At 36.1% G+C, this 14,851-nt stretch overlaps 1 protein-coding gene across 7 annotated transcripts in view; it reads left to right on the forward strand.

Moving 5' to 3' along the window:
* Positions 1-14,851, forward strand: part of CSPP1 (centrosome and spindle pole associated protein 1) — an 81,647-nt gene that overhangs the window by 20,255 nt on the left and 46,541 nt on the right. For 4 of the 7 annotated variants that reach the window (XR_006741586.1, XM_045581460.1, XM_036437094.2 and 1 more), the window contains 5 exons: positions 1,165-1,245; positions 2,361-2,459; positions 4,439-4,875; positions 13,036-13,134; positions 14,773-14,840. Coding sequence is in view for 6 of the 7 variants with exons in the window: in XM_045581460.1 (XP_045437416.1) it covers positions 1,165-1,245; positions 2,361-2,459; positions 4,439-4,875; positions 13,036-13,134; positions 14,773-14,840 (784 nt within the window). In the remaining variant the exon portion in view is untranslated. The remainder of the gene's footprint in view (positions 1-1,164; positions 1,246-2,360; positions 2,460-4,438; positions 4,876-13,035; positions 13,135-14,772; positions 14,841-14,851) is intronic. The other 3 variants (XM_045581462.1, XM_045581463.1, XM_045581464.1) reach the window with 3 other exon arrangements.

A 14,851-nucleotide genomic window follows, 5' to 3' on the forward strand; every position in this document is an offset into this window, starting at 1 on the left:
AAAATTATTAATAAATTTAGATTTAATGAAACTTTATTAATGATTTAGTTTTATTAGTCTGTTCCCATATTTTGAATACAACTCTATTGTAGTTCTTAGTTCATTGTATTGTAGTTATTTGTTTACCCAACTGAAATGTAAATCCCTTGATTATAGAGAACATACACTTATTTTTCTCTCCCAATCACCTTGAAAAAAGTAACTGAAAAATATTACATGGTCAATAATTGCTTGTTTAATGAATAAATAAGAGGCATGGAGCTGGACAGGTTAATAACTATTGATTATTTAATCCTCATAACCTACTCATATAGATGACACTCCTGTTTGACAGACAAACCGCTGCTTATATACTACACTACTAAGCAGCAGTATCAGCAAGTTGGGGATTGTATAAATTTTTTACTAGTCCCTTATGTTTGCTTTATAGTATTCAAAGAGATATTACATTTTTTTTATCTTCCTTGATCCTAAATAACCAGCTTTGGTGAGTAGGCAGAGCAGATACCATTCTCATTTGATAGAAGAAGGAAGTATGGTCAGGGCAGTAAAGTGATTTGCTCAGTGCTGCACATCAGGAAAGTGTTGGGGCTACTTCTAGAACCTAGCTCTTTTGACTCCTAGTCTAATGTCCTGTCTACACACTGCATTATCTAAATGTTTACTGAACAAAAATGGAAGGACAGATAAAAAAACTGTCTTCATAGTCTATATCTTCTGACATTTTAGTAGATAGCCATGTATAATTGTAAGGAAAATAACATTATTGCAGCATGCATAGGATATTTGTGAGGAAGTGTAAATTTTCCTTAACAAAAGAATAGTAGAGTGAAGAGGAATATGAATTAAGCAACAGTTTCTTCTTTTCTTATGCTTTATAAAATCACCTTGAATCAATAGCTATATATATATATATATATATATATATATATATATATATATATAATGCAAATGAAAATTAAGATTTGATTCTCCTCTTCAGGAAGTTGTGGATTGGAAGAAAATTATCTTTTCCTAATTATGATTTGTAGTTTCTGTCTTCATCTCCATTTTTTTTTTTGGTCCGCATAATGAAATAGCCTATAATATCTTACTTAAAGACATATTTATGAAATCTTTTATAAAGGCAATTAGATAATATATTTTTTATATGTATATGCACAGAAAAATTTTCTATCCACGATTGAAACAGATCCATCTACTCTGGGAGTTTCTCTTCCTATTGGTGACAGGTTATCTGCCAAGGTAGGTAGATGGGAGTAGTTATTGTGGGTAGCGGTTTTATGAGGAATCACAATCATGAAAAAACATATTCCGGATTTAAATGCAAACAGATTCCATCATTTTCTGTTCTTGAATATATTTATTTTTCCAAAAGTCTGAAGAGTCTCTAGGTATGCTGCTTAAAAATTTTTTTGAACATTACATTTAAAACTGCCGAAATCGATTTGGCTCAGTGGTAGAGTGTCGGTCTGCGGACTGAAAGGTCCCGGGTTCGATTCCGGTCAAGGGCATGTACCTTGGTTGCGGGCACATCCCCGGTAGGCAGCTGGTCGATGTTTCTCTCTCATCGACGTTTCTAGCTCTCTATCTCTCTCCCTTCCTCTCTGTAAAATATCAATAAAATATATATATTAAAAAAAACTATGTAATGTGACATATTTAATATGTTGGTAATTGAATATTCATAATTTGCATTTTCTGGAATTGGTTTCTGAGCTGTAGTCTATGCTCTGAAACAGCAAAATGAATAGATGGTGGAATATACTGAGTTTTTATGTAAGGTGAGGGTGTGGAAAAATGTCTATTTCAATCACGCCATAAATACATGTACATACTCTTTGGAGGTTTCAACAGAACATTTACATTATAATGTTTTGTTGTCTATGATAATTTAACTTTTATATTTAAAATGGCTAGCAGCAGGCCTTTTGGGGAGGGGTGGGTGTTGGAGCAGGAGATAGCTCTGGAAAGAAGGAAAGTAAGGTGATCAGTCTCCTTGGGAACATGCTAATGACAGACTTCCTGGTAAACACACTGCATTTACTAGTGGGAAAGATTTATTTATGATAATTTTGACATAGTGCACCTGGATTATCTAGGATTGCTGTTGATAAACCTATAATCTGTGGATTTATGGGGCATGCCTTAAGCATGTTGTGATGCTTAGGCATTTTAACATGATAGAAAAGGGGAGCTGCACTGATGATCTGTAACCTCCTGCTTTGCAACTACTGTCCTTAAAATTATTAGTAAAACTTAATTCTGGGCAAGATCACTGATTTGTGTGTCTGGTTTAACATTAAGGTACTTTTTTCCTCAAGCAGAAATTAACATTGCCTTTTGGTGTTTATTTTAAGGAAAGGTTGAAACTTGAACGAAACAAAGAATACAATCAATTTCTCAAGGGTAAGGAAGAATCCACTGAAAAGTTCAGACAAGTAGAAAAGAGTACTGAGGTGGGTGTTGCTCTTAAAATCAATCTTTAATGCTACAGATAAATATTTTGCACTTTACTTGAAATACAGTAGGTCCTTGGGTTACGTCGGAGATCTGTTCCTGTGGTGCAATGTAACATGGTTTTCACCGTAAATGGGAACTCACCTTCATAAGCACTTGTCACTCACATGGAGCACGTACACAGCAGTAATGAAGTGGAACAGTAAAAACAATTTAAAAGAAAGATAACAATTCCTGAGTTTTACTTGTGGTAAATAATAAAAAACATAAAGCATATATGTACATATATCGAAATGATGGAACTTTATTTTTTTAAATAAACTAGAGGCCCGGTGCATGAAATTTGTGCACGGAGTCGGGGGAAGGATCCCTCAGCCTGGTGTATAACCTCTCCAATCCGGGACCCATCAGAGGATGTCCAAATGCCTCTCACAATCCAGGACCGCAGGTTCCTAACCACTTGTCTGCCTGCCTGCCTGATCACCTGTAACTGCTCTCCTACTGACCTGATTGCCCCTAACCACCTCTGCCTTGCCCTGTACCCGGGACCCAGGCTTCCCTCCTCCTGCCTGTCGCAGGCACCTGGGACCCAGGCTTTCCTTCGTCTGGCCAGCAGCAGGCATCCAGGACTGGCCACAGCTGCAGGGGCCCGAGGGTGGGCAGCTTTACCTGGGCCATAGCCACAGGCGCCTGGGACCGGGGGCAGGGCAGCTTGTCTCTGTCCCGGGCCGCAGACGCAGCAGTTGGTGCCCAGGACTGTGGGGCCGGCAGCTCATCCCTCTCCCAGGCCACAGGTGCAGACACAGCTGCTGGTGCCTGGGACCACGGGGTGTGCAGCTCGTCCCTCTCCCGGCTGCAGGCGCAGGTGCAGCCCCTGGCACCTGGGACCATGGGGCGAGTGGCTTGATACTCTCCTGGGCTGCAGCCTGGCTGGTCCCCATTCCTCTCTCCCCAGCATTGAGTGTCTGAGCCATTATGGCATGATGGCATGCGGGTGTGACAACCATTTTCATATTAACTATTTTATAGGATGGGAGATGGCTGTGTAAACATGAAACAATGTACGTTGAGTCCGACATAACCCGAGGACTGCCTGTATTTTTATGTTGGACATTTGTTTTTTAACGTTATGTTTTATAAAAAGCCAAATCAAACCTAAACATTTACAAATGGTTTTATCTCATAAAACTGGCTGAACCTACTTTTAGGTGAAGAACTTAACCTACTTTTTAATTTAATTCAATTTAGAGATTTGGTTGTATGTGATTTTCGTTTATTTTTTAAATATGTTAAAAAATTTATTTTGAGAGATAAATGAAGATAGAGGAGAGAGAGAGAGAAACATCAGTGTGAGAGATAAACATTTATAGGCTGCCTCTTGCATGCCCCCTACTCAGGGGAATCAGCCCATAATCTGGGCATGTGCCCTGACCGGGAATCAAACCGGTGACTTTTTAGTACATGGGACAACACTCAAAGCCAAACCGTTGAGGGCTATTTATTTATTTTTAAGTGTTTTTCTTTATATTGACTGTGTGTGTATGAGAGTGTGTGTGTGGGTATCCCCACTCCCTCCCGCCAAATTTAAGGATGGTTGATGTTATGACAGCAAAAAAATTTACCACTTTCTGTATTCTTTGTGTTAAGAAAGAACTTAATTTGAAATATTTTGAAGCAATATTTAGCTGCCAAAGTATGCTTAATATCTCCTGGGATAGGAATTTGCATTTAATTTATCTTCCCTTTTATATCTACTTTATCCATATTACTGTTATCTGTATATTTGACATTTATTAAGTATTATTAAAGTATGTAAATTCTGAAGTTTTTTCCCTCCTAAAGATAAGATATCACTTATGGGTGATTAATCCTTAGAATTGAGATGATTAATAGACTAAGCATCATTTAGAGTTTAATTACCCTTTAAGAAACAGCATCTTATTAAAAGCTTTTCTTTTTTTTTTTTTTAATTGACCAGCATAAAAGTCAAAGAAATAAAAAACCTATTGGTCCAGTTAAATCTGATATACTTTCACAAATAAAAACATCTTGCCAAAATTCAGAAGGTCCCAGGAGAGATGTCTTAACTCCTTCAGAGGCATATGAAGAACTTTTAAACCAAAGACGACTAGAGGAGGACAGATATCGACAACTAGATGATGAAATTGAATTAAGGAATAGAATCATTAAAAAAACAAATGAAGAAGGGGACATTTCTAATAAAAAACATCAAAGGTTTGCCAGCAAGGTTAACATTCCAGATAGAAGATTTAGCAGGTTTAATGAAGATCGTGTCTTGGACAAACAGTATTATATACCAGACCAAGATCCTGAAGTAAGTGAAGAGATGGACGACAGGTTTAGATATGAAAGTGATTATGATAGAAGACCTTTGAGAGTGTATACAAATGACAGGTATTTACAACTTCATTTTTATTTTCTTTACTTGCTCATTATTGATGTTACTTTTTATCATCATATGAGGCAGAATCAGTTATATTTGATTTACATATTTAATTCTAAGATGCTGTCAGCTTTAAGTTATGCCATTATTTTATGTGCCACTGAGATAACAAATAAAACACACAAGATGAGGAGAAAAGGACCCTGTCATAAAGCTGGAACATTGAAAAACTACAACTTTTATGTAAAATTAAATGGGAAATAAACTTTCCCACAGAAATAGACAGAAAAACTTCCATGCCTCAAACTTGGCACCGAGAAGAGGGAATAAAAAGTAACTTCCTTGGGAATTGAATGGTCAGCTAGTACTGACTTGGGTTTGCAGTCCGAATTCAAGCTGCCGGTTGTCTCACTTCACAGTGCCCCTAGGTGACTGGAGGACATTAGCTCCTCTCTGCAAGAACTTGACATAAAACCAGGTCGATGGCTAATTTCAGATATTAGAATGTGGGACAAAAAGAACACCTTAAAATAGATGAAATAGTTTATTCCGTTAATGTTCCTATGTTCTACATCCTTTTATCAGTATATTTCTTCTTTTTTTTTAAGTTACTTATTGAACGTTTATTTAAGTGAAATGGCAGTAATTTTTTAAATAAGATTTTCACATGATTTTCAGTTTCTTTGGATGATTGTTTTTGTTATGCTCTTTGTAACTTCTTATTTTTTAGTCATTTGTTTTAATACTTAAAACTTGCTATCCTTCAACCTTTTAATTTGGAGATAGAAATATGGCAGGGTCCCGTATTTGCCATTGACTTGTTAACGTGAAATGTTTAATCTAAATTTGGAGCATTTAAGGGGACCTGTTTATTTGTCCAAATAGATTACTTTTTTTTAGTATTTTAGGAAATTTTCCAAGACATAATGCTGAACATTCAGAATTCTAATTAATAATACAAAGCCTTTACAATTTTGGGTCTTTTCTTTATTCTGTAGCTATTATGTTCTGCTCACTCAATCTTTTTAATATTCACCTCAATTTAAGTAATTTGAATGAAGGACTAGAATGTTGCAATGCCAACTATATTAATCTCTGATTTGAATCCAATTGTTTGTACTTTAAAAAATGCTCCAAATCCTATAATTGTTATATTTGAAAATGTTTATGTCAGAAGGTATTCAAAGGCAACCTGATCTAAAAAAATTACCAATTGGGGAACTGCAGGTAATCTTGGACTTGTGTTGCTACCATCTTTGTACATGAGAACTTTTTTCCTTATCGTGTTTGTTTACCTTTGGAATGTAATATAATGCATACCTTTTAAGTTTGGGATTTCATGAAACTTATTATAAGGTTGTTGCTTTGCCTATTCTATTTGTAATATACCCTGTGATGATACTATACATGAACTAACAAATTAATTTTAGCCTATTTGGGCACTATCTTATTTTCTATGTATCCCATAAATGAACTTTTTCTGTATTATCTTTTTCAAGTAGTATTTTATGATTAGTTTAAATGAGAATGAGTGAGAATAATTCCTGTTACACATTTCAAAGTTTATAAAAGTAATTCTTCAAAATGTGATTATTGTATGTTACTTCTAGTTTGTTAATGCATAAATTTCTAGTGTAAGGTTTGTCACACATGTCAGCATGGCAATTGAGGTTAAAATTGAATTTCTGTATTTCAGATTAGTGGATTTCTTATTTCCAGCAAAACAAACAAACACACACACACACACACATTGATCGTTCAGTAGGCTTTATTTAACAGGCAGAGTGGTAGTCAGGAAAATGACTTAGTTAGTGAAATTTTTTAAATTAAAGGAATGTGTAACTGCATTTGGTCTCTTGTTCTAACTATTTACTCTTGGAAGTTTATAGGCCCTTTTAAAATATAGTCATCCTATATAAAAGCCTAAGCAACAGACAACCAAACGACCAGTGGACTGGTCGCTATGACGTGCACTGACCACTAGATGCTCAACTCAGGAGCTGCCCCCTGGTGGTCAGTGTGCTCCCACAGCCAACCTCCTGCAACCGGCCAACCTCTCACGGTCCCTCCTCCTGGCCAGCTGGCCCCTCCGATTGGCCCTGATGTGGGGGGCTGGCTGGCCAACCTGTGGTCCCTCCCCTTGGCCGGGCCAACCTCCTGAAGTCCCTCCCCATGGCCGGCAAACCTACCGCGGTTCCTATCCCGTGCCAGCCAACCTCTGTGCGGTCCCTCCCCCTGGCTGGACAACTTCCCGCTGCCCCTCCCCCCAGCCAGCCGGCCCCCCATGATGGAGCCGATTGGCTCTGATCTCCGGCCAGGCTGAGGGACCCACATGTGCCCTAACCCATGCACCAGGCCTCCAGTATACTATAATCTTAACCAGAAGTTCTCGACAAAAAAGTTATAACTGGTTGTGAGAAATACAAAATTAAATTTCCTTCCTTCTGAGTTTTCATTCTTTCTTTTCTTCCAAAAGCCAGCATGTGATAAATTCTAGTTAAGATTTTTAATATTTTTTAATTTATATTTTTGGTCTTAGTTCTATTCTTTTAAAAAATGTTTTTATTGATTTTTAGAGTGATAGAAGGAGAAAGAGATAGAAACATTGATTAGAGAGCAATTTCAATTGGCTGCCTCCTACAAGCTCCCACTAGGGATTGAGCCTACCATTATCAGGGCATATGCCTTGACTGGGAATAGAACTGGCGACCTCTTGGTGCATGGGTTGGGTCGATGCTCAGCCACTGACCCACACTGGCTGGGTGGACTTAGTTCTTTTCAATTTCCCTATAAACTTTTCATATTCTATATGTATTTATTAATGATTTATTTCCCCACGTTAAATATGGGAAAGAAAACTAGAGCCCAGAAATGATTTTACTTTTCTAAACTAATAATTACTGGCAATGTTTTTAATAGTTAACAAGGTTGTTAACTTTGCTTGAAAGTTGAAATGTGTGTGTGTATATTTATTCAGATATATTTACCAATTTAATTAAAATTTATGTTTTTTGAGCTTTCTAAATTTGAATGTAGTAGTGTCTTATAATACTTGGAAGTTTATAGGCACTTTTAAAATATAGTCATCCTCCTCTTTATTATTAACTTGAGTTAGAGAAGTTAATAAATTGCCATTTTATGCTTTACTCTATAACCAGAGTTAATGAGTAAAGGACATTTTTAGCATTAAAAATGCTGCTGGCTTTTTTTTTTAAATTATTTTTTTAATTTTTTTATGATTAATGTAGTTTGCACTCCAGCTTAACTTTTACTTTTTGATAGTTTGTAACCTTAAGTCATTTAATAAAATTCTGAGATAATACTCCATCTGAAATTAGAATCTCTGTGTTAGCCACATAGGTTTTTAGTGTAGGGCATTTTAAGAAGTGTGCATGCTTAATACAAAGACATAAATGAGGAGGAATAGCTTATTAGAACATGAGTTACTTAATTTGGTATTTTTTTTCTTATAATTTTCATTTATCTTTAGAAGGAACATTTTAATTATTTTCCCCACTTTAAAGGTGGGGTTGATATTTGAAAAAATGTTCTGGAATTAAAGTAAATGTAAAAATTGGGAAACAATTGAAAACAATGAGAAAAATAAAGTTATGGCTCTGTTTTTTTTTTGTTTTTTTTTTTAGTTTTTTTTTAACTTTCGTACACACTTAGTAAAATTCATTTACATTAGAGAAATTCTTAATACGAAACAAGGTGATGTAACCATTATTATGGATTAGGTGATTTCTTTAAGGAGACATTATATTCTTCCTCCCTATGAACTGTATTAATGTAGGACCAACTGATGGTAAACATTCTATTTCTATAATGTGTTATTCTCCATAGCCAAAAACATTGTAAATTTATTTCTGCAGTAGTCTTAAGTTATTATCATTTAGGAGTTGTTCATTTACATGTAAGTTAGTTGAAAATACCTGTGGTTTCAAACAATTCACTTTTTTTCTGTAAGGGACTAATTTTTAAAAATAAGATAAACTGTTAATTTTTAGAGTAATTTTGGCCTCTAGCCTATACCTGATTTCTTTGGGCTTTGAGATTTGAACCTAATTCAAGGAATTAGAGAACAAAGCTTTTTCCATTTAACATAACCTTTAACTTTTTTATTTTTATTTTTTATTTTATTTATTATTATTTTTTTTATAGCAGGATGGTGTAACTATTTTACATTTATTCCCTCAAGCAAACCTGATTTTCTAAGTCAAAGTAAGCAAACTTTTTTCTTTTGTGAGGTCTGTCCCTTGCTGACAAAACCGAATGGATTAAGGTGTGATAAGTGAACCTGTTGATTTAAAATCATAGGCTAGTTAGGTAGTTCTGGGCCACAGGAATCATTTTAATCTGGAACTGGCTCTAAAATCATAGCTAAACTGAAGGGACTGCTCAGGGACAAACTGGACCTAAACTGAACTCTTGTGCTCTGACTAGAATCAGGCTGATCTTGGGTATTGAGTTCATTGCTTCTGGAGATCACCATCTGTCCTTCACCCACAATGCTGAAAGGATTGAAGAGAGAAAGCAGTGGTCAACTTCTTTCTCTTCATTTGCCTCTGTAAAAATTTTTAAAATAAATTGTAAGACCACCATCAAAGCTGTTACAGTGAGCTAACAGGGATAATTAAGAGTGTATAATGTTAAATTTATTAAAAATATAAAAGAAATTTTAATAAATGAGGGAAATTCCATTACAGTTATACAGATACTAGAGGCCTCATGCACAACATTCATGCACTGTGTGGGGTGGGGGGTTGGTGGTGTCTCCTTCAGCTCGGCCTGCACCCTTTAGCAGTCTGGGAGCCCTAAGGGGATGTCCTACTGATGGCTTAGAGGGCCTAAGCCACAGTCAGACACCCTTAGTCAGCCTGGCTTGTGGCTGAGTGACACTACCCCTGTGGGAGCACAATGACCACCTGCATTGAGCATCTTCCCTCTGGTGGTTAGTGTGCATCATAGCAACCGGTTGTTCTACTGTTCAGTCAATTTGCATATTACCTTTTTATTATATAGGTTTTAATAGATAGTAAGGTGACTAACTTTTTAAACTATAATTTGCCTTCACAGCTTGTAAGTTTCCTTTCTAGTTTTCTTATTTATTTTATGTCTTGTATTAATAACTTATAATTTATACCAGTCATTTCATAAAATTGAATAGGATACCTTAAATTTTTATTTTGTCCTTTTTAGTGAAATACATATCTCATTTTTGGGTTCTTAAATATGTCTCCAGTTTTGACTTTATTGTAATTATCAGGGATAAGGGGACTTTTATAATTTCATTAATAAATATTTTTCTTTAGTGAAGGAGCACACCTTCAACTATCTCTTTTAAAAATATATATATATATATATATTTTATTGATTTTTTTTTTAGAGAGGAAGTGAGAGGGAAAGATAGAAACATCAATGATGAGAGACAATCATTGATTGGCTGTCTCCTGCACGCCCCCTATCGGGGATTGAACCTGCAACCCAAGCATGTGCCCTTGGCCGGAATCGAATCTGGGACCATTCAGTCCACAGGCCAATGCTCTATCCGCTGAGCCAAACTAGCGAGGACTCAACTATCTTTTATATGCCCTGTCCATTAGGAAATCTTTGTAATTTTACTGTAGAATCTAGCAGAGATCTTGACCTTCTACATAAAATCATGTAACTTTCTGTAATTTATAGTGTTTGCTTTATTAAGATGTCTATATATACTATAGAACTTATTAAACATGTTTCATGTAGTGCTTTAGATATTGTACTGTGGTATAGTTTATAAAAATAAGCTAGAAATTCAAGTTCAAACTTAGCTGAAAGTGCAGAAAACCACAAACTCTTTGGTAAATTTTAGAAAGAATTTTTGTATGTGTCAGTAGCCATCAGTTCTGGTTAATTTTGATTTAATCCCAAGTGATGTTTTTTAAAATTCATAACTTTGAATTTTTCTATGTCTGAAAACGTGGTCTAGGCACCTCTGTACCACATCAGTAAGTTTACTTTTGTCTGTTATTTTGAGGGTTCACAAGACCAACATCAGGTTCAGGGATTCCTGAGGAGGACTCACAGGACTTGATGCATAGTTATTCCTGGCTATGACTTATTATAGTTGAAAGGATATAAAATAAAATTGGAAAAGGAAGAAGGTGCATGGGACAAAGTCCAGAGGCAACCAGGCCAAGCTTCCAAGAGTTTCCTCCCAGTGGAGTCGCGTATGACGTTTAATTCTTCCAGTGTCCAGTTGGTGACAACATGGGTGAAATGTTGGCTAACATGAAAGCTCATTATAGACTCAGTCCCACTGTTTTTATTGGGGCTAGTTACATAAGCACCCTTTTCCTATTTGTAACAAAACTACAGACTTTCTGGAGGAAAGCAGATGTTAACATAAACTATGTTGTTTGTACAAACAGTTTAGGCCCAGTTTAGAAGTGGGGAACTTTTGGCCCATGGGCCATATAAGGCCCGAGAAATCAGTTGGTCTGGCCCTGCCAAGGCATTAGGATGAGCTAATTAAATGTTTGATTAAATGTAGCAGGCTAATTTTTAAGTTGATAATTTTGTTTGGCCCTCGAATGATGATACAAATATCTAAATGGCCCTTGGCAGGGAAAAGGTTCCCCATCCCTGGTTTAGGCACAGTGAGCCATTCTTTTCAGTGTTAGGAATGGTGGCCTCCTCCCTAAATCTGTGTTCCCAGGTGCCAGCCAAAGGCCAGCCTTGCTACTAAACCCTTCTAAGGACAGGCAGTCTCAGGCCTGCTCTGCCAACCCCTTTTCTGCTCATGTGTGTTATACAGATCCAGCATAACCAAATCTGGTTGCTTGGCGTTGTTTTAATTGCAAATTTGAATTTGAGTTTATACTTACCTGTTCTTTAAGCAGCAGAAGTACAGAATAACACTAAACTTAGTATGTGTCACTTTAAAGGATTCAAGCACCTAGACTTTAGATAAAAGACCAGCCGTGTTTCGATTAATTGAAATACATTTGAAATCCTTTTTGAAAGGGCCCGTGGAGGGTTCCGTTGTTTTAGGTATGGATAAAAAATGGGAAGACATTTATGTCCTGCCAAGTCATACATTAGTAAGGTTATAATCCTGTAGAGTCTTTTCCCCACAGATCATATTGACAATGGCTTGTGTGATGGAAACAAGTGAATTTTATATGCTGGCTCTGTGGAGAATGAGAAGTTCCTTTTCTTCTGAAAATTGCCATTTTTCTTAATGTGATAATGAAATTCAGCTAAAATATTGAACTGTACTTTAACAGCCATGTATTTTTTTCCCCCTAGTAGTCCTCCTGAGAGACAATGTAGTTTAACTGCCATTTAAAGAACTGTGACTTAGGAAATGGTGATTTTCATGGATGCCTATAAATGTTGATACAAATAATCATGTTTTTCTGATATGAGAAATTAAGCTAAAGAAATCAATCTTTGCCAAATGGAAAAAAAAAACATAATTGCAAAACATTAAAAATTATTTTTAAATCTTTTCTTGTTGTTATGACCTAGTAACTAAAGTAAACTAATCATTTTCTAGCCATGCATCAGTCTGTTTATGATGTTTTCTATGCACCTATTGCTAATCTTTATTCTTTCATGTGACTTACATTGTTAACAAATGTTGTGGCTTGTTACATTTGATTTAATTAAGTGGTAAATCTATGGCTATGTTTTTAAGTTTTAAAGGTTTGTGTATGCACCGAAATAATTCCCAGAATCTGTGAATTTTGATTAAGAAAATAACCTCATTTTGAAATTTGACTATGATCTTCCTGAGGGCAAGGACCAAATCCATATCCTGTGCCTGGAATTGAACTTGCATTTAGTAGATGCTCAATGAATAGTATTTGAGTAAAGGAGTGAGAAAAAGTATATAGGGCATGTGCATAATTTTCAAGTTAAAAATTTCTAAATGTTATAATGAAATAATTTATAATGGCCTTCTTTTGTTTTAAAGATGATGACATCCAAACTTAGTGTCTCTTTACTAACCAGCTGGTCATATTTGAATCAAATCTATTCACATTAATTTTAAAACATTTTTACACTAAAATTTCACTATAACACTTTGTTCCCTTTAATATTTCCAACATGAAATGCACAAACACCAAAGACGTAGGTCCACTGTATGTGGAACAAGCTCGATAAGCTAATGTGTTTTTAAGGATATACGGGAACAGACGAGGGAATGTTCCTCCTATGGAGTATGGTGGTGATGTCACAGGACAGTCAAACATACGAATTTCATCTGCTGGAAATAAAAGGTATAGTATGTAATGTAAATTCTGTCCTTCAGTCATTGCATGCACTGTGAAACAGCACCTGCTAAAACCTGCTTATTGAAAAGTGGAAAGATAGTATTTTAACAGCCTTCCTTATTTAGGAAGGAATTGGAAGAAAAGGTTTGGAAGGGGAGAGTTGTGTTAAATGAATTTTTACAGCATTTTTTTGAAGGGCAAGTTTTGATGATAAAGTATGCCAAGATGATTTTAAAGTGTGAGAAATAAACATACAATACAAAGGACTAAAAATCAATTAAAAGTAATCTTTGAGTTAAGTGGGTGGCATAACTTAGCTGGAAATAAATTGAAAATATTTCACAATGAGTTTTCCTTTCAGAACTTCGTTTTTTATTTTCAGCTTATTGAGTAGATAATTTTATGCTTATGTTGTAAAATGGGTGCTCATATATAATTGTCATGTTTGAGAAGAAAGGAAATGATATGCATTTTATATTTATGTTCTCTATTTATAGTTTATCATTTTGTTGGCTTTCTTGTATCATAAATAAGGATAAGTGCTTCTGAATCTTCAGTGTATAATGAAGATATTGTCATGTATTAGGAACAGTGTATTTTTTTTTTTTTTCAAACAAAAAAAGTGCTTGAGATAGTCCTGCCAGTATGGCTCATAGGCTGAGTGTTGATCTACTAGTATGAACCAGGAAGTCACAGTTCCCTCTATTCCCTGGAGGGGGCACGCAGGAGGCAGCCAATCAATGATATTTTCTTATCATTGATGTTTCTCTCTCTCCCTTCCTCTCTGAAATTAATAAAAAAATTATATAATAAAAGCCTAAGCGACTATTACAGTGGAACAACCGGAATGATCGGCCACTGTGATGCACACTGACCACCAGGGGGCAGACGCTCAACACAGGAGCTGCCCCTTGGTGGTCAGTGCGCTCCACAGGGGGAGCACTGCTCAGCCAGAAGCCTGGCTGATGGCTGGTGAGTGCAGCAGTGCTGTCAGGAGCCTCCCCCGCCTGCGCAGCAGTTCTAAGAAGCCGCGAGCAGGTGGGTGGTAAGGAGTGAGGCCTTCGGGACTGTGAGAGGGATGTCCACCTGCCAGCTTAGGCCCGAGGGCTCCCAGACTGCAAGAGGGCACAGGCCAAGCTGTGGGGTCATCCCCTCTCCCCTGGCTCCAGTGCATGAATTTCGTATACGGCCTCTAGTATTTTAAAAAGTGCTTACGAGAAGAGATTTTGTTATTTGGGTCAAGTTAATGAAGGTTCTCTGAGGGACTTAACTTTCTAGGAAGGAGTCTTTTAGGGATGATCATTTCTAAGTATATGTATAGGTATCACCATTTTTCTTTTTAAAAAAGATGTCTACTTATATTCATTTTCTTCACTGGGATAACTTCTTATTTAAAAAAAAAAGAAAGAAAAGGTTTTATTAGGAATCTATAGAGCCAGTGGAGAAGGCTCAAGAAAAAAGAGCCTGAATACATTGGGGTCACACTATATAAAGATAGAAACACCATGATTTTACCCTAACTTTAAAAATATGTAACTATCATAGCATTTGTATTTATAGGCCAATAACATATAACTACTTTTTACTCTAATTTTTGTTTTTTGAAAATTACTTGGGTTTTAAATCTTTTTGTTTTTGTTTCAGTGCTCGAGACAATGAAGCATCCAAATCTACCCGAGAAATCTGTAGTCCTTTTGCAGGGATGCTCTTTGGTATGTGCAAA

This window comes from Pipistrellus kuhlii, unplaced genomic scaffold (genome assembly GCF_014108245.1).
Source record: "Pipistrellus kuhlii isolate mPipKuh1 unplaced genomic scaffold, mPipKuh1.p scaffold_m20_p_14, whole genome shotgun sequence".
In the NCBI taxonomy this organism is placed as follows: Eukaryota; Metazoa; Chordata; class Mammalia; order Chiroptera; family Vespertilionidae; genus Pipistrellus; species Pipistrellus kuhlii.